This window comes from Giraffa tippelskirchi, chromosome 6 (assembly GCF_054371585.1).
Source record: "Giraffa tippelskirchi isolate mGirTip1 chromosome 6, T2T-mGirTip1v1.2.pri, whole genome shotgun sequence".
In the NCBI taxonomy this organism is placed as follows: Eukaryota; Metazoa; Chordata; class Mammalia; order Artiodactyla; family Giraffidae; genus Giraffa; species Giraffa tippelskirchi.
In genome coordinates, this window is record NC_137280.1 from 76,173,682 (window position 1) to 76,195,267 (window position 21,586).

Below are 21,586 nucleotides of genomic sequence, written 5' to 3' on the forward strand. Positions count from 1 at the left end.
ACAAGAGTTCTGTCCCGCTCTCTGGACTCTATCCCTAAGACAGAAGCAGGCTGCAGCCCTTCTCTCTGTGAAAAAAGAATCCCCCCATCCCTGTCATACTGTCCAGTGACCAACCTGCCCCCATGTTTAAACTGAGGCCACTTTGCCTCCTAGCACCCCTGCCCACAGATCCCTGCGGATCCAGTGAGATGCAACAGGTTGTTAATGCTGTGGATGTACTGTTGCTGACTGGCCCTTTCTTCTCCAATCGCTTTTCCTTTCCTGAGCTTCTGGAACACCACTTGCTCCTTTCATTTTGGTCTGTGGGCACACCCAGGAGATTTCAGCCTCTGGGGCTCTGCGGGTGCCAGGGTCTCTGTCTAGAACCTGGGCTCCTCTCCCAGCTTCTCTCTTTCTCAGCCCCCAGCTGCAGTTCTTTACAGCACTTTGTGCAACTTATGAATCGTTGACTTGCTTGTTGTCTGCTTTCCTCTCCAGATCCCAAGGTCCCAAATGCATATACTTGCTTTTTTTTTTTTAAATCTTTTATTGAAGACTAATAAAAAGATTTTTTTATTTTTTTAAATGTTTTATTTTTTATTGAAGTATAGTTGATTTACAATGTTGTATTAGTTTCTAGTGTATAGCACGGTGATTTAGTTATACATATATATTTATATTCTTTTCCATTACAGTTTATTACAAGATACTGAATATAGTTTCCTGTGCTATACAGTAGGATCTTGCTGCTTATCCACTCTATATACAATAGTTTGCATCTGTTAATTCTAAATGCCCACTCAACCCCTCCCCTTTGGCAGCCTCATGTCTGTTCTCTATGTGTTTGTTTCTATTTCATAAGTAAGTTCATTTATGTCATATCTTAGGTTCCACATATAGTGATATTAAATGGTATTTATCTTTATCTTTCTGTCTTACTTCACTTAGTATAGTAATCTCTAGGTCCATCCATGTTACTGCGAATGACATTATTTCATTCTTTTTTATTGCTCAGTAGTGTTCCACTGTACATATGTACCACATTTTTATCCATTCATCTGTCAATGGATATTTATGCTGTTTCCATGTATTGGCTGTTGTAAATAGTGCTGGGGTACATGTATTTTTTCAAATTATAGTTTTCTCCAAATATATGCCCTAGAATGGGATTGCTGGATCATACAACAACTCTATTTTTAGTTTTTTGAGGAACCCCCTTACTGTTTTCCATACTGGCTGCACCAATTTGCATTCCCACTAACAGTGGAGGAGAGTTCCCTTTTCTCCACACCCTCTCCAGCATTTGTTATTTGCAGACTTTTTTTTTTTTAATTTATTCACTTGGCTGAGTTGGGTCTTGGTTGCAGCATGTGGGATCTTCATTGTGGGCTCTGTAGCTCTGCAGCATGTGGGATCTTAGTTCCTCAACCAGGGACTGTACCTGTGTTTCTTGCATTGCAAGGCAGATCCTTAACCACCTGACCACCAGGGAAGTCCCTAGAGTTTTTAATGATGGCTATCCTGAGTCGTGTGGTGCCTTATTGTAGTTTTGATTTGCATTTCTCTAATAATTAGTGATATTGAGCATCTTTTCATGTGCCTATTGGCCATCTGTATATCTTCTTTGGAGAAACGTCTATTTAGGTCTTCTGCCCATGTTTTTCCCACAGACTTTAAACTTTTTATTTTGTATTGGTGTATAGCCAATTAATGTTGTGGTAGTTTCAGGTGTACTCTGCATATAAGTTAAGTAAGCAGAGTGACAAGATAAAGTCTTGACATACTCCTTTCCCGATTTGGAACCAGTCTGTTGTTCCATGTCCAGTTCTAACTGTTGCTTCTTGACCTGCATACAGATTTCTCAGGAGGCAGGTCAGGTGGTCTGGTATTCACATCTCTTTAAGAATTTTTCAGTTTGTTGTGATCCACATAGTCAAAGGCTTTGGCGTAGTCAATAAAGCAGAAGTAGATGTTTTTCTGGAACTCTATTGCTTTTTCGATGATCCGACGGATTTTGGCAATTTAATCTCTGGTTCCTCTGCCTTTTCTAAATCCAGCTTGAACATCTGGAAGTTCACAGTTCACATGCTGTTGAAGGCTGGCTTGGAGAAATCTGAGCATTACTTTGCTAGTGTGTGAGATGAGTGCAATTGTGTGGTAGTTTGAACATTCTTTGGCATTGCCTTTCTTTGGGATTGGAATGAAAACTGACCTTTTCCAGTCCTGTGGCCACTGCTGCATTTTCCAGATTTGCTGGCATATTGAGTGCAGCACTTTCACAGCATCATCTTTTAGGATTTGAAATAGCTCAGCTGTTATTCCATCACCTCCACTAGCTTTGTTCATAGTGATGCTTCCTAAGGCCTACTTGACTTCACATTCCAGGATGTCTGGCTCTAGGTGAGTGATCACACCATCGTGATTATCTGGGTCATGAAGATCTTTTTTTTTATAGTTCTTCTGTGTATTCTTGCCACCTCTTCTTAATATCATGTGAAATGCCGGGCTGGATTAAGCACAAGCTGGAATCAAGATTGCTGGGAGAAATATCAATAACCTCAGATATGTAGATGACACCACCCTTTATGGCAGAAAGCAAAGAAGTAAAGAGCCTCTTGATGCAAGTGAAAGAGGAGAGTGAAAAAGTTGGCTTAAAACTTGACATTCAGAAAACTAAGATCTCGGCATCTGGTCCCAACATTTCATGGCAAATAGATGGGGAAACAATGGAAACAGTGAGGGACTTTTATTTTGGGGGGCTCCAAAGTCACTGCAGATGGTGACTGCAGCCATGAAATTAAAAGATGCTTGCTCCTTGGAAGAAATGCTATGACCAACCTAGACAGCATATTAAAAAGCAGAGACATTACTTTGCCAACAAAGTTTCGTCTAGTCAAAGCTATGGTTTTTCCAGTAGTCATGGATGTGAGAGTTGGACTATAAAGAAAGCTGAGTGCCAAAGAATTGATGCTTCTGAACTGTGGTGTTGGAGAAGACTCTTGGGAATCCCTTGGACTGCAAGCAGATCCAACCAGTCCATCGTAAAAGAAGTCAGTCCTGAAGACTCATTGGAAGGACTGATGCTGAAGCTGAAACTCCAATACTTTGGCCACCTGATGGGAAGAACTGACTCATTGGAAAAGCCCCTGATGCTGGGAAATATTGAAGGTGGGAGGAGAAGGGGGGGACAGAGGATGAGATGGTTAGATGGTATCACCGACTCAACGGACATGAATTTGAGCAAGCTCCAGGAGTTGGTGATGGACAGGGAAGCCTGGTGTGCTGCAGTCAGTGGGGTTGCAAAGAGTTGGACATGACTGAACGACTGAACTGAACTGAGTTTCAGGTGACCAGAGAAGAGACTCAGCCATACACATACATTGTCCCCCAAACCCACCTCCCATGCAGGCTGACATATAATATTGAGCAAAGTTCCATGTGCTATACAATAGGCTCTTGTTGGTTATCCATTTTAAATATAGCAGTGTATACATGACCTTCCCAAAGTCCCTAACTATCCCTTCCTCACTGGCAACCATAAGTTCGTTTTCTGTTGAGTCTCTTTTTGTTCGGTAAGTTCATTTGTATCATTTCTTCTTAGATTCCACATATAAGGGATGTCATACAATATTTCTCCTTCTTTGTCTGACTTATTTCACTCAGTATGACACTCTCTAGATCCATTCATGTTGCTGCAAATGGCATTATTTCATTCTTTTTTAATGGTTGAGTAATATTCCACTGTCTATATGTACCATATCTTATTTTTCCATTCCCTGTTGATGGATATTTAGGTTGCGTCCATGTTTTGGCTATTGTAAACAGTGCTGCAATAAATATGTATCCTTTTAGATCATGTTTTTCTCCGGATATATGCTCAGGAGTGGGATTGCAGGGTCCTATGGTAGCTCTAGTTTTAGTTTATAAAGGAACCTCCATACTGTTCTCCATAGTGCCTTTGCCCATTTATATACATATATGTATATACATTGTGTGTATATACATATATATATACATTGTGTGTGTGTATACATATATATATACACATATATATATATACACATTGTGTGTGTGTCTGTGTGTATATACACATTGAGTTCTATGACCTGTTTGTGTATTTTGGAAATAAAACTCTTGTTGGTCACATCATTTGCAAGTGTTTTCTCTCATTCTTTAGGTTGTCACTTTGTTTTATGGTTTCCTTTGCTGTGCAAAACCTTGTGAGTTTGTGAGTTTGATTAAGTCGCATTTGTCGAGCTTTACTTTTACTTCTACTACCTCGGAAGAGTGACCTAAGAAAACATTGATACCATCTATGTCAGAGAACCTTTTCCCCGTGTTCTGCTCTAGTTTTATCGGTGTCTTCACATTTGGATTCCCAGGGTCTACTGGCAGACTAGATATGTGCCTCGTGTGTGCAGGTGTGTACCTGTGTGTAGAGGGGCCTGTGGCCCTGGGCTCTCTGGGGTGTTTGTTGGGTGTTCATGTGTGAGAGACATAGGGCATGACAGTTCCTGCATGTGTCCAGGTCTAGCCCACCTGGCGTGTGTACCTGGACAGGTATGTGTTTGCAAAGGGACTGGCTTTGCGTACATTGGCGCCCCAGGTATCTCAGGGTATGTGGGTCTGTGTCTGTGTGACAGGATCACCGTGGTGTGTCGGGCGGGGTCCCTCACCTACGCAGTAAGCTGCCGCAACCCCTGAGGCCCACAGGGCGGCTGGACTGGAGCCCAACAGTCAGATGTGGTGGTCACAAGGCGGCCAGGGGCGGGGCCGAGGGCCAGGCGGAGTTTGCGCACTCCTGCTCTTTGGGGTTCGGTGGGCGGGGTGCGGGGCAGGGGGAGAGAGGGGGAGAGAGAGAGCGAGAGCGCGAGCGCGCGCGAGAGGGACTCTCTCTCGACCAATGAGCGCAGAGATCGCTTGGGGGCGGGGCCAAGTTACCGCGCGCCGGGCTGCGGTTGGCAGGGGGCGGGCTCGTCGCGTGGCCCCGCCCACTCCGGTCAGCGGCTGCCGGGAGGGCGGCGCCCCGGCCGCGTCTGCGGCGGCTCCTCAGGTAAAGGGCGGACAGGTCCCGGGGGTCAGGGCCGGCCTCGGTCACTCGGGGAGGTGCCCCTCGGGGAAGCCTAGGCCGCAGACCTTCGGGTCGCCCCCTTGGCCAGGCCGCCGCGGGAAACCGAGTCAGGGGGCGCCTCTCCAAGGTCACCAGGCGAGCGCAGGGACGGTCCCGGGCTTCGCGGGGCCGATCCCGCCCCCTTCCCCGGGCCCAGGTGCGCCCAGCCCCGCGCGGAGCCGGATTTGCCGCGTCACAACCCGGAAGAGCGGCCGGGGAGGCCAGCGGCTCACTTTCTAACTCGCCCGGCGTGCGGAGCGCGTCCCCCGTGCCCGCCCCCTCCCAGGGTGTGACTCGGGGTACTCGGCCCCCGTGTCTGGCCCCTCCCTGGGGGGCGTTCAGTCTGTCACTTTTCGGAGGCGTGTGATCCACCTCCTTGCTTCCCCAGAGAGAGAACGGGGGTCCTCTGTGGGAGACTCATCCTAAACCCGAGGGTCCCAAAGCTCAGGGACCATTGTATTCTTTCTACTTTCTCTCTGGCGTGAGAGGAGGAGGCGGTCCAGAGCCGGGAGGTAATGTGTCCTCAGTCCTGCGGGTTACTGGTCATGCCCTGTAGGCGTGAAGCTGGAGAGGCTGCAGGAAATTCCGCTCTAAATCCGGGTGAGAGCTTGGAGGTGCTCGGCCACGGCTGGCCCTGAGCCCCTGGACTCTTAGGCCCAATTCTGGGTTCCGGTTTTCTGTAGCGCCAACTGAGCTGCAGTGCAGCCGTAGGGCCTGATAAGAGGGCTCTGTGGACATGGCAGTTCCCATCTGCACACTTTTCAGAGGTTCCCCTTTGCCAGCCCAGCGGGGTAGGGGCGGGGCTGACTGGAAAGCTCAAGGGCGATGAGGCACAAAGGGGTATAGGGGGCAGAGGGGACTACTGTGGCAATGTTAGCTGAAGTGGCTGTCTGCTGTGGGGCCAGGCGGGGTTGGGGTGGAGGCTGGCTTGAGGGGGCCACTTTGGAAAGGGAGGTGGTAGAGGTGGAGAAGGTGAGTCACTGTAGGATGTGGGGGCGGAGGTGGAGGAACAGGAAGGGGTGATGCTACTTCTGACTTGAGAGCTAAGTGCATGATGACACAGGAGAGGCAAGTGAGGTGTGGATCGGGGAGTGGTCGGGTGACAATGGTGTTGGAGCTGTTGGGTTTGTGGCAATGATGGTCCAGCTGAAGATGGCCAGTAGGCCCTGGGCCCCAGGAGACCTATGTGGTAATCATCTAGTGGGACACTTGAGTGGTGGCAGGATTGTGATGCGGAGAAGGTGATGGCACCCCACTCCAGTACTCTTGCATGGAAAATCCCATGGACGGAGGAGCCTGGTAGGCTGCAGTCCATGGGGTCGCGAAGAGTCAGACACGACTGAGTGACTTCACTTTCACTTGTCCCTTTCATGCATCGGAGAAGGAAATGGCAACCCACTCCAGTGTTCTTGCCTGGAGAATCCCAAGGATGGCGGAGCCTGGTGGGCTGCCGTCTATGGGGTCGCACAGAGTCGGACATGACTGAAGCGACTTAGCAGCAGCAGCAGCAGCAGGATTGTGATGTGGTCACCCTGACAGCCAGAGGGCCTGGGAATGAGGGTGTCAGCAGGGCTTTTGGCCGCCACAACTCAAGTGAGCATGTGCCTCAGGTCTCTCTTTGTTGCCAGAGTGGAATGACCAAGTTGCGCTGTCTTGGTTACCTTGAAATCAATGTCCAGGCTGACGTGGATTGTTGTTGCTGCGTCTTACTCCACCATGACTGCCTGCTGAGGGCTCCAGTAGACCAGAGGTGGAACCCAGGGTGCTTGCTTGTTCATAGCCGCCGCCTGTGCCTGAGGCAGGTATCTGTGCTTAGTTCAGACCTAGGGTCACCGAGGTGCCAGTGAGCAGCCCAGATTGCATGACCCCTTTCATGGAGCCAAGTTACTTGACCTTTTTGAGGCAGGTGCTCCAGGGGAGTTCCTGCTGTTGTTCAAGGAATGCTGGCTGCTAGGCGTCTTGAGATGTGTTCCTTCCTCACTGAGCCGGAGGGCCAACCACTTCTGAGGGGTGACGCCGCTGGCGTGGCTTACATTGAGAAGCAGTGCTCTCCAGGAGCTGTGAGCAGTGAGCTGTGGACTGTGTTTCCAGGTCATCTGCCCAGGTTCTTGTTGGTGACTCTGGAAGTTGGTTCCTGCTCTGGCTCCTGTGCTGGGAGGGAAAGACCATGGGCCTGGTGGGGCAATCCTGTGACCCTCCCTGGGCCTCCTGACTTCCCAGTCTCCCCTCACACACCTACCTTCCATACCAGCTCCTGTTACCTCTGGGCTGGGAGGTATGTGACCGACCCTCCTTGGCCTCCCACATCCCATTCTCAGCCCCATCCAGCTCAGTGAAGTGCTCCTGTACTACTGTTAGGCTTGTCAGCTCATGTGGCAGTCGAAATACAAGTAGGCATCTTTCAGGCCAGGGGCTCTGTGGGCAGGGCAGTACCTGGTGGGCATTTACTAAATGTCATTGAATGAATGCTGACTACTGGTGAGCATGGGGGGAGGGGGGAGCTGCTTCCTTACTGGCCTACAGTATGTCCAGTGCAGGGAGGGAAGGCCCTGATGGCTCTGCCCTGCGCCATGTGCCAGGAGCATCAGGGTGGGCAGGCGGGCAGGCATGGAGGGGAGTGTGGGAGCCAGTCTTGGTGGAGTCCCACCCCACCGCTGACCAGCTGCTCACAGCCTGCCCCTCTTGGACCTACTTGGTCATGCAGATTGAGGAGATGGTGCCTCTAAGGTGCTTCCCGCGGGAGGCAGGGGGCCTCCTGGGCCCTCCCCTGTCTGTGCGCCACCTTTCTCTGTGGCGGTTTCACCTGGCTTTGCCATCAGCACTGTGCTCACAGGTCAGTCAGCTCTACAGACCTCCTGGCCTGGGGCAGGGGCCGCAGGTGGAGACCTTCAAAACCAGTCAAGCCCAGGTAATCTATACTTACCTGGCTACCACTTTTTTCCAGTGCTTGTTTTTTCAAATCTAACCAGATCCCTGATTGACATATGTGTTTTTTATGACACTCTGTGGGCTTCTGTGGACAGGTGTTAGAAGGTGGACAATCCCATCACAGAGTGCGACCATTCGGGCTTGTAGGGAACACTCCACAGGCTCGCTGGCTGTCCCCACCTATGTGTAGCCACTGCAGGCCTCGCTCCCCGCCCCTCAGTCCTGCGGGGCAGTGGGGGACAGCGGGGATGCACGGGAAGCGGAGTCCTGGGCTGGTGGTCTTCTTTGTGCTGCCTGTCTTCCTGTTTGTCTTGTTGATGTGGGTGTACTTCTGTGCATGTTAATGTTAGACAGATTAGGCTCTTGTCATACCTATAATGAATGATTTGACCCATTTTGTCTTTCATTTACTTTATGCTCTATTGAGGATGGGGTGAGGTCTGAGAGTGTACGATTGTGGGCATAGGTGTATGTATGGATGTGGTCTTGAGTTTATGTATGCTTCTGATTTTCAGAAATTAAAAAATTTCATATAGTCCAACTGAAAGCTTTCATTAAGGTGTGTGGAGTTTTGTGTCTGGCTTAGAAAGTCCTTTCCTACTCTAAGACTATAAGATATGTCCTTGTATTTTCTACTTAGGATTACATTTAATTTTTACATGTGATGCTTATATCCATGTAGCACTTATTTTGGGGTAAGGAAAGATGTAGGGAAAACTAATTTTTTTCCCTGAGTGCCTACCAAGCTGTTCCTACACTGTTTTTTGGCTAATGTCTTTATTATTTAAATTTTTCCCTTTTTATTCCTTATTGGTGTTTATTTCTGGACTCTCCGTACAGTTCGGTTGATTTGTGTGCCTCTTATAACAAAGGCATAGTTTTAATTATGGCAGCATTTTAGTACATTTTAACATAACATAAAATGGACTGGAATGGGAAAATTTAATTCAGATGACCATTATATCTACTACTGGGCAAGAATCCCTTCGAAGAAATGGAGTAGCCCTCATAGTCAACAAAAGAGTCCAAAATGCAGTACTTGTGTGCAGTCTCAAAAATGACAGAATGATCTCTGTTCGTTTCCAAGGCAAACCGTTGAATATCACAGTAATCCAAGTGTATGCCCCAGCCACTAATGCCCAAGAAGCTGAAGTTGAATGGTTCTATGAAGACCTATAAGACCTTCTACAAGTAACATCCAAAAAAGATGTCCTTTTCATTATAGGGGACTGGAATGCAAAAGTAGGAAGTCAAGAGATACCTGGAGTAACCGGCAAATTTGGCCTTGGAGTACAAAATGAAGCAGGGCAAAGGCTAACAGAGTTTTGCCAAGACAACGCACTGGACATAGCAAACACCCTCTTCCAACAACACAAGAGATGACTCTACACATGGACATCACTGAAATGGTCAATACCGAAATCAGATTGATTATATTCTTTGTAGCCAAAGATGGAGAAGCTCTACACAGTTAGCAAAAACAAGACCGGGAGCTGACTATGGCTCAGATCATGAACTGCTTGTTGCAAAATTCAGACTTAAATTGAAGAAAGTAGGGAAAACCACTAGACCATCCATGTATGACTTAAATTAAATCCCTTATGATTATACAGTAGAAGTGAGAAATAGATTCAAGGGATTAGATCTGATAGAGTGCCTGAAGAACTGTGGATGGAGGTTCATGATATGGAGGCAGTGATCAAGACCATTCCCAAAAAAAAGAAATGCAAAAAGGCAAAATGGTTGCCTGAGGAGGCCTTATAAATAGCTGAGAAAAGAAGAGAAGTGAAAGGCAAAGGAGAAGAGGAAAGATAATCCCCATTTGAATGCCGAGTTCCAAAGGATAGCAAGGAGAGATAAGAAAATCTTCCTCAGTGATCAGTGCAAAGAAATAGAGGAAAACAATAGAATGGGAAAGACTAGAGATCTCTTCAAGAAAATTAGAGATACCAAGGGAACATTTCATGCAAAGATGGGCACAATAAAGGACAGAAATGGTATGGACCTAAATGAAACAGAAGATGTTAAGAAGAAATGGCAAGAATACACAGAAGAACTATACAGAAAAGATCTTCATGACCCAGATAACCATGATGGTGTGATTACTCACCTAGAGCCAGGTATCCTGGAGTGCAAAGTCAAGTGGGCCTTAGGAAGAATCACTATGAACAAAGCTAGTGGAGGTGATGGAATTCCAGTTGAGTTATTTCAAATCCTAAAAGATGATGCTGTGAAAGTGCTGCACTCAATATGCCAGCAAATTTGGAAAACGCAGCAGTGGCCACAGGACTGGAAAAGGTCAGTTTTCATTCCAATCCCAAAGAAAGGCAATGCCAAAGAATGTTCAAACTACCACACAATTGCACTCATCTTACACACTAGCAAAGTAATGCTCAGAATTCTCCAAGCCAGCCTTCAACAGTATGTGAACCGTGAACTTCCAGATGTTCAAGCTGGATTTAGAAAAGGCAGAGGAACTAGAGATCAAATTGCCAAAATCCGTCGGATCATCGAAAAAGCAAAAGAGTTCCAGAAAAACATCTACTTCTGCTTTATTGACTACGCCAAAGCCTTTGACTATGTGGATCACAACAAACTGAAAAATTCTTAAAGAGATGTGAATACCAGACCACCTGACCTGCCTTCTGAGAAATCTGTATGCAGGTCAAGAAGCAACAGTTAGAACTGGACATGGAACAACAGACTGGTTCCAAATTGGGAAAGGAGTATGTCAAGGCTGTATATTGTCACTCTGCTTATTTAACTTATATGCAGAGTACATCATGTAAAAGGCCGGGTTGGATGAAGCACAGGCTGGAATCAGGATTGCTGGGAGAAATATCAATAACCTCAGATAAGCAGATGACACCACCCTTATGGCAGGAAGCAATGAAGAACTGAAGAGCCTCTAGATGAAAGTGAAAGAGGAGAGTGAAAAAATTGGCTTTAAACTCAACATTCAAAAAATGAAGATCATGGCATCCAGTCCCATCACTTCATGGCAAATAATTAGGGAAACAATGCAAACAGTGACAGACTTTATTTTCTTGGGCTCCAAAATCACTGCAGATGGTGACTGCAGCTATGAAATTAAAAGATGCTTGCTCCTTGGAAGAAAAGCTATGACCAACCTAGACAGCATATTACAATTAGAGACATTACTTTGCTGACAAAGGCCTGTCGAGTCAAAGCTATGGCTTTTCCAGTAGTCATCTGTGGATGTGAAAGTTGGATCATAAAGAAAGCTGAGCACTGAAGAATTGATACTTTTGAACTGTGGTGTTGGAGAAGACTCTTGAGAGTCCCTTGGACAGCAAGGGACAGCAAGGAGGTCAAACCAGTTAGTCCTGGAATATTCATTGGAAGGACTGATACTGAAGCTGAGGCTCCAATACTTTGGTCACCTGATTTGAAGAACTGAGTTAGAAAAGACCCTGATGCTGGGAAAGATTGAGGGCAGGAAGAGAAGGGGCAGCAGTGGATAAGATGTTTGGATGGCATTGCTGACTGGATGGACATGAATTTGAGCAAGCTCTGGGAGTTGGTGATGGACAGGGAGGCCTGGTATGCTGCAGTCCATGGGGTTGCAAAGAGTTGGACATGACTGAGCGAATGAACTGAACTGAACATGACATAGGACAAATCCTGCTGTTCACAGACTTTTCAGAATTTAGTTGGCTACTGTTGTATGTTTATTCTTCCATATGAATTTGGAACCATTTTATCAAGTGGAACCCTCCAGTAGCCTGATTCACATTTTTATAGATGAAAGAAAATTGACAGTTTTATAATATTGAGTCTTAGGTGAGGATTTTGAGTCTTTTCCTTCAATGAGCAGTGTTTTGCTTATTTTTTGAAATTGTGTATATGCTAAGAATATAAACCAAAGCTTTCTCTGTGTGCATGGTGGGCTGAAGGCAGATCCGCATGCACATCTGCTATTCAGAAAGGATGCCACCATCCCTGTAGGAACCAGGACTGGGGGAACCCTGGTCACCTGTTGGAGGGGTGACAGTGTCCTGGGGGAGGTAAGCGATTGGCCGCTGAGGAATGAATATGTTCTGTGGGGTGAAGAGGACAGGGTGGGGTGCTTGTAGGGATCAGCAGAAGCAGATGTACAAGAGCCCAAGCCCTGGCCCAGGACATTCAGAATGCCTTCAACATGAGGGATGAGAGAGGAGCAGAGAGGGACTTGGGTCTGGGTTGCAAAAGTCTTTGTCCAAGGTGTTGGTTTGATTCTGTGAGCAGCAGTGAAGACCGCTGAGCAGTGGTGTGGCATGATTTGGCCTGTGTTTGATGAAGACCAGCACTCAGGATGGAGGAAGTGGCCAACACAGTGTTAGGAGAGGCAGCCATCAGAGATGGGCTCTCAGAGGGGGAGCAGGGCACCTGCTGCCCACAATGAAGGGTTGGAGCAGGTTGAGGAGGGGGGTGGCCGATGTTGATCACAGTAAGTCTGTCACTGAGTGGTGTGAACTGTGAAGTGTGTCTGCTACCGAGTGGTGTGGTGTGCCATATAACTCTTGAAGTCACGTAGTATAGGTTCTCCTTTTTTTTTTTTTTTTCCAGAGTTGTCTTGGCTATTTTAGGTCCTCTGCATTTCCATATGAGTTTTAGAATCAGTCTGTCAGTTTCTACAAAAAACATGCTGGGATTTTGATTGGAGTGCATTCAATCTGTAGATCCATTTGCAAAGAATTGATTTCCTTGTACAGTATTTCTCTCCATTTATTTAAGTTTTCCTTTATATCTCAGCAGTGTTTGATAGTTTTACTGCATCGTCCATCTTTTGTCAAATTTGTCCCTAAATATTTCATATAATTTTTGCTCAATGGCAGATGTTGTGGCTTTTTCAATTTTTGATTGTTTATTGTTAGTATATGGAAATACAGTTGTTTTTAATATTAACATTTTTAAAAAATTTAATATTAACTTTATATTTTGTGATCTTGATAGATGACTTATTGATCTGGTTCCAACTATAGATTCTGTAGCATTTTCTGCATAGATGATCACATCACCTGTGAATAAAAATAATTTTACTTCTTTTTCAATTTGGATGTCTTTTTTTTTTTTTCTTGCCTTATCACACAGGCTAAAACCTCCAGTTGATAGTGACACTAGTGAGAGCAGACATGCTTGCCTTGTTCCCCATCCTGTAGGGATCGCATTTAGTCTTTTACTGTTAAGTATAATGTTCCTATAGATTTCCCTTTGGTGCTGTTTATCAGATTGTGGAAGTTTCCTTCTGTTCCTGTTTGTTGATAATTTTTATTATAAGTGGATGTTGGATTGTAACAAATGCTTTTTTTGCATTTATTGAGATGATTATATGGTTTTTATTTTTTGGTCTGTCTTTGTGATTTACAGTGGCTGGAGTTAAAAATACCCAGCCAACCTTGCATTCATGGGATGACCCAATTTGGTCATGAGGTATTATCGTTTTTACATGTTGTTGGATATGATTTGATAAAATATTGTTAAGAAATTTTGCATCTGTGAAGGATATTGATCTATAGTTTTCATCGTTTGTAATATCTGTGTCTAGTTTTGCTATCAGAGTAATGCTAACCTCAGAGAATCAGTTGGTAAGTGCTTTTTAGGTTTAGTTTTTCTAGAAGAATCTGTGTAGAGTTGGAATTGTTTCTTCCTTAAATGTTTGATAGAATTCCCCAGGGAAGTCATCTAGGCCTAGAGTTTTCTCTGTGTGAAGGCTTTTAACTACAGCTTCAATTCTTTGTTAAATATAGGGCTATTTTTTTCTTTCTTTTCCTTTTCCTTTTTCTTTTTTTTTTGACTGTGCCACATGGTATGGGGTATCTTAGTTCCCTGACCAGGAATCAAACCTGTGGACCCTGCAGTGGAAGTGTGGAGTCTTAACCACTGGACCACCAGGGAAGTCTTAGCTTATCTATTTTTTCTTTTTTAATCTATTTTTTCTTGAGTGAGCTTTGATAGTTTGTGTCTCAAGGAATTTGTCTATTTCTTTTGTTTTTTGATTTTAATAATTTTTTATTGAGGTATAATTGACTCATCTGTTTATTTTAAATTGTCAAATTTATCTTCCACAAGTTAGATATATTCTTATTATCTTTTTAATATCTGTAGAATCTGTTTGTTCTCATTCCTAAGATTGGTAATTTGTGTTGTCCCTCTTTTTTCTGATCAGTCAGGCAGGATGGTTGTCAAATTTATTGATCTTCTTAAATAACTAGCCTTTGGCACTTTGATTTTTTTTTCTATTTCTTTATATACTGATATTTATTATTTTCATTCTTTTGCTTCTTTTGAGTGTATAATTTCTTAAGGTAAGATTTAATTTTGTTGACCTTAAAACTAGAAGAGCTAATTGTTTTACCAGAAAAATGTGTTTTACCTGGGAATAGCAGAGAATTGCAATTCAGGAAAACCATGCTATAGCAAAAACTATATAAAACTAACTCCAGCTGAGCTATTTCAAATCCTAAAAGATGATGCTGTGAAAGCGCTGCACTCAATATGCCAACAAATTTGGGAAACTCAACAGTGGCCACAGGACTGGAAAGGTCAGTTTTCATTCTAATCCCAAAGAAAAGCAGTGTGAATGAATGTTCAAACTACTGCACTGCACAATTGCACTCATTTCACGCACTAACAAAGTAATGCTCAAAATTCCTCCAAGCTGGGCTTCAATGGTACGTGAACCAAAAACTTCCAGATGTTCAAGCTGAATTTAGAAAAGGCAGAGGAACTGGAGATCAGATTGCCAACATCCACTGGATCATAGAAAAAGCAAGAGAATTCCAGAAAAACATCTACTTCTGCTTCATTGACTACACCAAAGCCTTTGACAGTGTGGATCACAACAAACTGTGGAACATTCTTAAAGAGATGGGAATACCAGACCACCTTACCGGCCTCCTGAGAAATCTGTATGCAGGTCAAAAAACAACAGTTAGAGCTGGACATGGAACAATGGACTGGTTCCAAATTAGAAAAGGAGTACATCAAGGCTTTATTTTGTCAGTCTGCTTATTTAACTTCTATGCAGAGTACATCATGCAAGATGCTGGGCTGGATGAAACAGAAGCTGGAATCAAGATTGCCAGGAGAAATATCAATAACCTCAGATACACAGATGACACCACCCTTATGGCAGAAAGCAAAGAGGAACTAAAGAGCCTCTTGATGAAAGTGAAAGAGGAGAGTGAAAAAGTTGGCTTAAAACTCAACATTCAAAAAACTAAGATCATGGCATCCAGTCCCATACTTCATGGCAAATAGATGGGGAAACAATGGAAACAGTGAGAGGCTTTTATTTTGGGGGGCTCCAAAATCACTGCAGATGATGACTGCAGCCATGAAATTAAAAGACGCTTGCTCCTTGGAAGAAAAGCTATGACCAACCTGGACAGCATATTAAAAAGCAGAGATGTTACTTGGCCAACAAATTTTCGAATAGTCGAAGCTGTGGTTTTTCCAGTATTCATGTATGGATGTGAGAGTTGGACCATAAAGAAAACTGAGTGCTGAAGGACTGATGCTTTTGAACTGTGGTGTTGGAGAAAATTCTTAAGAGTCCCTTGAACTTCAAGGAAATCAAACCAGTCCATTGTAAAGGAAATCAATCCTGAATATTCATTGGAAGGACTGGTGCTAAAGCTGAAACTGCAATACTTTGGCCACCTGATGTGAAGAGCTGACTCATTAGAAAAGACCCTGATGCTGGGAAAGATTGAAGGCGGGAGGAGAGGGAGATGGCAGAGGATGAGATGTTTGGATGGCATCACTGACTCGATGGACATGAGTTTGAGCAAGCTCTGGGAGATGGTGAAGGACAGGGAAACCTGGTACTCCGCAGTCCATGGGGTTGCAATGAGTCGGACACAGCTGAAGGGCGGAACAACAACAATAATAGGCAAGTCCAGCAAACAAAGGAGAGGAAGTTACTTTGCAGGGAAAAGGAGGAGTTGCTCTGAAGCAAAGTCCATGGGAGGGAAGGGTGTTTAGGATGGTGGTGGCTTCCCACTCTCTGAGCTGAGAAGGTTCCCATCTGCTGCGCTTGTGGCCTGTCCCAAAGCAGAGATGACTTCCTGCTGGGAAGGCAAGTCTTGGCTCCTCTTGTTGGCTTTGTGATTCACTTGGAGTGGTGTATGTGGGATTGCCCCCTCTGGCTTCCCCTGCTAAATGAAGTTGCTGTTATTCAGATCCACAATGTCATTCTTTTCTAGTACAGCCATTTAGTGCTATTTATTTCCCACACATTTTTTTTATTGTTTTTTTTTAATTTCTCCCACACATTTTGATATGTGTTGATTTTCATTCACTTTAAAATGCTTTCTAATTTCATTTTTTGCTTTTATTTTTTTGACTCATGAATTATTTTAAAGCATATTAAGTAGTTGATAAATACTCAGATTTCTCAGATAGCTTTCCCTTATTAATTTCAAATTTAATCCCATGTGGTCAGAGAACAGGGGCTTTCCAGGTGGCACTGGTGGTAAAGAACCCGCTGGCCAGTACAGGAGACTTAGGAAACGCAGGTTTGATCCCTGGGTGGGAAGATCCCCTGGAGGAGGGCATGGCAACCCACTCCAATTTTTTTGCCTGGAGAATCTCAAGGATAGAGGAGCCTGGCAGGCTACTGTCCATAGAATCACAAACAGCTGGACACACCTGAGCACCCTAACAGCACAGAAAACATACTTTGTATGACTTGAATACTTTTAGGTTTATTGAGATTTGCTTTATTGCTCAGAATATAGTCAGTCTTGGTAAATGTTTCATGAGCTTTTTGAAGAAATATATATTCTGCTGTTAATGAATGGAATGTTATAAAAATACTGCTTGAACCAAGTTGATTGATGGTATTGTTCAAGTCTTCTGTACCTGCAGTGATTTTCTGTACACTTGTTCTAACAATTACAAATAGACGGCTGTTGGAATTTCTGTTGTATTTTGCATTTGTTTATTTCTCCTTGAATTTTTTTAGTTTTGACTTTGTGTATTTTAAAGCTCTGTTATTAGGTGCATAAATGTTTAGAATTGTTATGTCTCTGCTAAGAAAAGAGAGTCCTTGAAGTCAAACTGACTCTGCTTTTAGTCTCCTAAATGAAAATGTAGATAGAACAGGTCTTGTTTGGAAAATGAATTTAAGACCTACTTATCTACCAACAGCAATGATACAGTGTCCACTGTCTCACTGTAGAAAATAGGAGTAGTAAATACAGAAGTGAGTAAGGGTGAAGAAAGACTTAGGGAACCCATGAGGATCTTACTCTAGTTGATAGGAAGGTGACTACCAACTGGAGAAGTTGGTTAGGAAAGTGGAGGAGAGGACCTTTCCTGTAGGGCAGGCTTCAGAGGGTCCGGGACAGCTTCTGGTGGCCAAGCCTCCTTGTATGGAGACCAGCATAGTCTCATTTGTAGAATGCTGCGTCATAGTGAATCATGCTGGGCGGCTGCCAGTGTGGGAGCCATTTAAAACTCTTAAAATGAGTTAAAATTTTAAATCATTCTGGAGAATGAGAAGAGCAGACTGATGACCAAGCACAAGCTTCAGAAATATTTTACTGGATGTGTACAAGGGCTTGCAAAATGTTGATTGAACCAGTAGGAAATCAATTATTAAACATACACTTTTCCAAATAAAAAGTGACTTAATTTTTAAAAAAAATAGTCATTATGTCTCTGAAGTCTACTTTATCTAATATTAATATAGTCACTCTGCTTTAAAAAAATTATTTATGTATATATTTTTGGCTGCACTGGGTCTTCACTGTTGTGCATGGGCTTTCTCGAGTTGCTGCGAGCAGGGGCTACTCTCTAGTTGTAATGTGCAGGCTTCTCATTGCAGTGGCTTCTCTTTTTGCAGAGCTCGGACTCTAGGGTATGTGGGCTTCAGGAGTTGCAGCATGCAGGCTCAGTAGTTGTGGTGCATGGGCTTAACTGCCCTGAGGCATGTGGGGTCTTCCCAGACCAAGGATTGAACCTGTGTGCCCCGCATTGGCAGGTGGATTCTTAACCAGTGGATTACCAGGGAAGCCCCTCCAGCTTTTTTGCGATTATCGTCAGCCTCATGTTTCTTCTCCCATTCTTTTACTTTAGCCTCTTTATGTTAACATACTTTGTGTTTCCTGTGGTTTCTGGAATATGTGAAATACAGTTGTAATCTAAATGTCTTATCTAGTAATTCTTTCCTCTGCACCATTTCCAGTTCAGTATCTATTGACTGATTCATCCTCATTATGGGTTGTGTGTTAATTTTTTTTTAATTTATTTTTTTATTGAAGGATAATTGCTTTACAGAATTTTGTTGTTTTCTGTCAAACCTCAACCTGAGTGAGCCATAGGTATACGTATATCCCCTCCCTTTTGAACCTCCCTCCCACCTCCCTCCCCATCCCACCCCTCTAGGTTGATACAGAGCCCCTGTCTGAGTTTCTTAGCCATAGAGCAAATTTGGGTTGTGTTTTCTTGCCTCTTTGCGTGCCTGGTCATTTTTGATTGGATGCCAGAGAGTTATTTTTCTTTGTTTTATTTGTTTGTTGGTGCTTGGTGTTTTGTGTTCCTCTTGTTATCCTCAACCTTTGTGCTGGGCTGGTCTAAGTTACTTGGGAACGGTTTGATCCTTTCAGGTCTTGCTTTTAGCTTTGGTAGGTGAAACCAGAATGGCATTTTACTTTTTTCTTCTTTTTCCTTTTTTGGCTGCACAGCTTGGCTTGCAGGATCTCAGTTCCCCAACCAGATATTGAACCTGGGCCCTGGCAGTGGGAACCTGGGATCCTCACCACTGGGCCCCCAGGGAACGCCCTAGTTTTACTTCTTTACTGAGTTGAAACCCTCCTGATTGCCCTTCCCAGCTCTCTGAGAGTTGTGGTATTCCCCTGCTGCCAGGGATTTTTCTGCTAATCATTTTGGGTGGTTCCTTCCCCTGCCTTGGGTCATTTCTGGCCTCCTGCCTCCATCTGCGCAGCCAGCCACAATGGGTGTTCTTCCCATGCTTTGTTTTTTTCCTCCCTTCTTCATCATCTGATTAAGTTGAGAAAGGTTGTTTGCTCTTAAGAACTAAGGCGGATCTTGCTCACATAATCCAGGGTACTTCCTCGCCTCAAGGTCTGTGCCCTTGACCCCATCTGCTAAGTCTCAGCTAAGTAACATACTCACATGCTGAGGATGGGGACATGGGCATCCTTGGGGACATTATTTTGCTGCCCCTGTGCTGGCCAGTAAATCAGCTGAGTGACTGGGGACCCTCTGCAGGCCTCTGAGTTTCTTCCTGGTACTGGACCCTGTGGACTCCAGCAAGACCCAGGCCTCCCGAGTTGTTCCCAGGCCCCCTCTGCATTGTCCTCAGCTGGACGTGCCCTTCAGGTGATGAGCTGGCATGATCGCAGGCTTTCCCACCCTTTCTTCCTGATGCCCATCAGCCTGAGAACTCTGGTTCCATGTGTTTCATTCAGTTTTTCGGTTGTTTGGGTTGAGGCGGCAAATACGTCCATTCCTCCCAGCCGTGCTGGGAGCTGATGTCCCTTATGCTTGTGTTTGCTCCTGCTCAAGCTGGGTGTCCATAGCTGTCTGCATTTGTATGAAGGATGCTCAAAACTGTGGAGCTGGAGCTGTTCAACCCATCTTCTCTGAGGCTGTGGAGATGGGTGGCTATGGCTTTTCACAGGCAAAGCCCCTGCGCCAGGAGCGGGCTGCGTCCTCATAACCCAGACTGGCCCAGGGACCTTAGTAAGCGGGTTCCGTGTGCAGGGGTGCCTGCCTCTGAGAAGAGTCTTGATGGCTCTTTGTGGAGCCTGCAGCCAGCACCTTCATACCTGCCTGACAGCTGTGGCATTTTCAGCCCTTCACCTTTGCGGGGGAGTGGGGGGAGGCGCGCGGTGGTTTGCCACCTCCTTGCTCTGCTGCCAATGGAATATGTGTTTTTATTTATTGTTTTCCTATTATTTTTAGGTGCTTTCCAGGGAAAGAGGGGAAACACCTTGCTGTTGCCACCAGCCTCAAACCAGTCTTCTCCATCTGCCTTCTGTCTGCCTGGGATTCCTAGAAGTGTCTGGTCTGCTAATTTTATCTGTTCTTGTGTTCTAGCGCCCTTGTGGGCTTGTTCTTTTAAAACATGCATCTTTTCTGTCATTGCTCTGAGGTTTTGGTGGGACGGGTGAATGCCTAGGACCAGAGTGCCTTCTCAATCTAGAGTTCTCACCTGTTGTAATCCCCCCCTCATCAGACACCTCTTACTGCCCCTTCCCATGTGACCACAGCCAAGCGAGTGTGTCCTCCTGCTTGGGAGCAGGTGGAGGCCTGTCTCATTTGCTTCCTCTACCCGCATCCTTTTCTGGGTGGGCGGTGCCCAGGAATGAAGGTGGTGCCCAGCAAATACAGGACCCCGGTGTGAGAAAGCAGTCCTGTACTGGTTGTCGGAGCCTGTGACCATGTGGGGAAGTGCAGAAGCACTTGCGTCTTCCATGGGCTTTATTCTTTGGGTCCATCTGTTGCAAGTGGTGCTTTGAGGCACATGGTGTTTGAAAGCTGCAACTCTCAAATCCCGTGAGCTGTCTGGGTGGTTGGTTTCAGATGCCAGAGAGCCCACCAGATCCCTGAGCTGCCTGTCCAGTCTTGTTCAGCCAGCAGGAAGTGGGGGAGTCCTGGTTACGCAGTGACCAAGACAGTTGTTCTTGGCCCTCAGGGAGGGGTCCCTCTCTGCACAGTCCATCAGCAGCATGAGGCCTTATGTGCAGAGTGAAGGAAGATGCTGTCAGTGGAGGTGGTGATCATGCTTGGCCTGGCCCTCTCTGTGGGCCAGCCAGGATGAGCCCCTGTGGGCCGAGCACATGGCGGCAGGGCTGCTGGCTGCTGGGGTGGAGCAGGTGCCTCCTGTCCTCTGCGCACCACTCAGCCATAGTGTGGCAGAGACTGTCCCCCAGAACAAACCTCATCTGATCTTGTGTTTTACGCAAACACACTAACTGCTCGTAAACTGAGGAGGCCAGTGACTTAAACGTTGCACATTTGGTGACTCCAGGTCTGCAGAGAGGCGTTCATGTTCACACCAGGAGGTGAGAAGAAGCCAGAGCCACAGTGATGAGCGAGACCTACGTGAAGAGTGAGTGTGGGCCCCTTGGCTGGCCTCCACGGCATGCTGCGGATTTCTGAGTAGATGCACTTGGGAGGAGTGATGGCTGCTTGAACACACTTTCTTTAAGGTTTCATTAGAAAAGAAAATGAAGCTCTTGTCTCTGCCGATGCTGGCACAGTCTGGTGTGGGGACAGCGTTTGCCTGACACAGCGGGTTTGTGCTCCGTGGGGGAGAGTCCCTGTGCCTTCCTCCTTTCCTACAAAAGCCCCAGGGCCAGTCACTCTGACTGGCCACCGTACCTGCAGCCAGGGCCTCTTTGCTGAGGGCATTGTCCAGGGCGGAGTGTGGGCCAGAGGTCCTCCTGGAGTGGCTTCGTGGGGCCGAGCCCACACCACCTGCTTTTTATAGGAGCTCCAATCCAGCCGGGCTAGAGATGCAGAGAAAACACAGCCTGGGTTGGAAGGTCGGGGTAGAGGTGACCTCAGAGCAGGCGGCCAGTGGGTCCCCGA

The 21,586-nt window shown here is 45.7% G+C and overlaps 1 protein-coding gene and 1 non-coding gene across 51 annotated transcripts in view; both read left to right on the top strand.

Moving 5' to 3' along the window:
• Window positions 1–4,968: 4,968 nt before the first annotated feature.
• Window positions 4,969–21,586, top strand: part of MROH1 (maestro heat like repeat family member 1) — a 51,756-nt gene continuing 35,138 nt past the window's right edge. For 47 of the 50 annotated variants that reach the window (XR_014055889.1, XR_014055890.1, XR_014055895.1 and 44 more), the window contains exons 1-3: window positions 4,969–5,032; window positions 19,955–20,057; window positions 21,024–21,104. Coding sequence is in view for 43 of the 50 variants with exons in the window: in XM_081497215.1 (XP_081353341.1) it covers window positions 21,083–21,104 (22 nt within the window). In the remaining 7 variants the exon portion in view is untranslated. Of the gene's footprint in view, window positions 5,033–5,291; window positions 5,602–19,954; window positions 20,058–21,023; window positions 21,105–21,586 lie in introns of those variants that run through there. The other 3 variants (XM_081497226.1, XM_081497219.1, XM_081497231.1) reach the window with 3 other exon arrangements.
• Window positions 17,053–17,175, top strand: LOC145511831 (small Cajal body-specific RNA 15). The gene has a single exon (XR_014058206.1).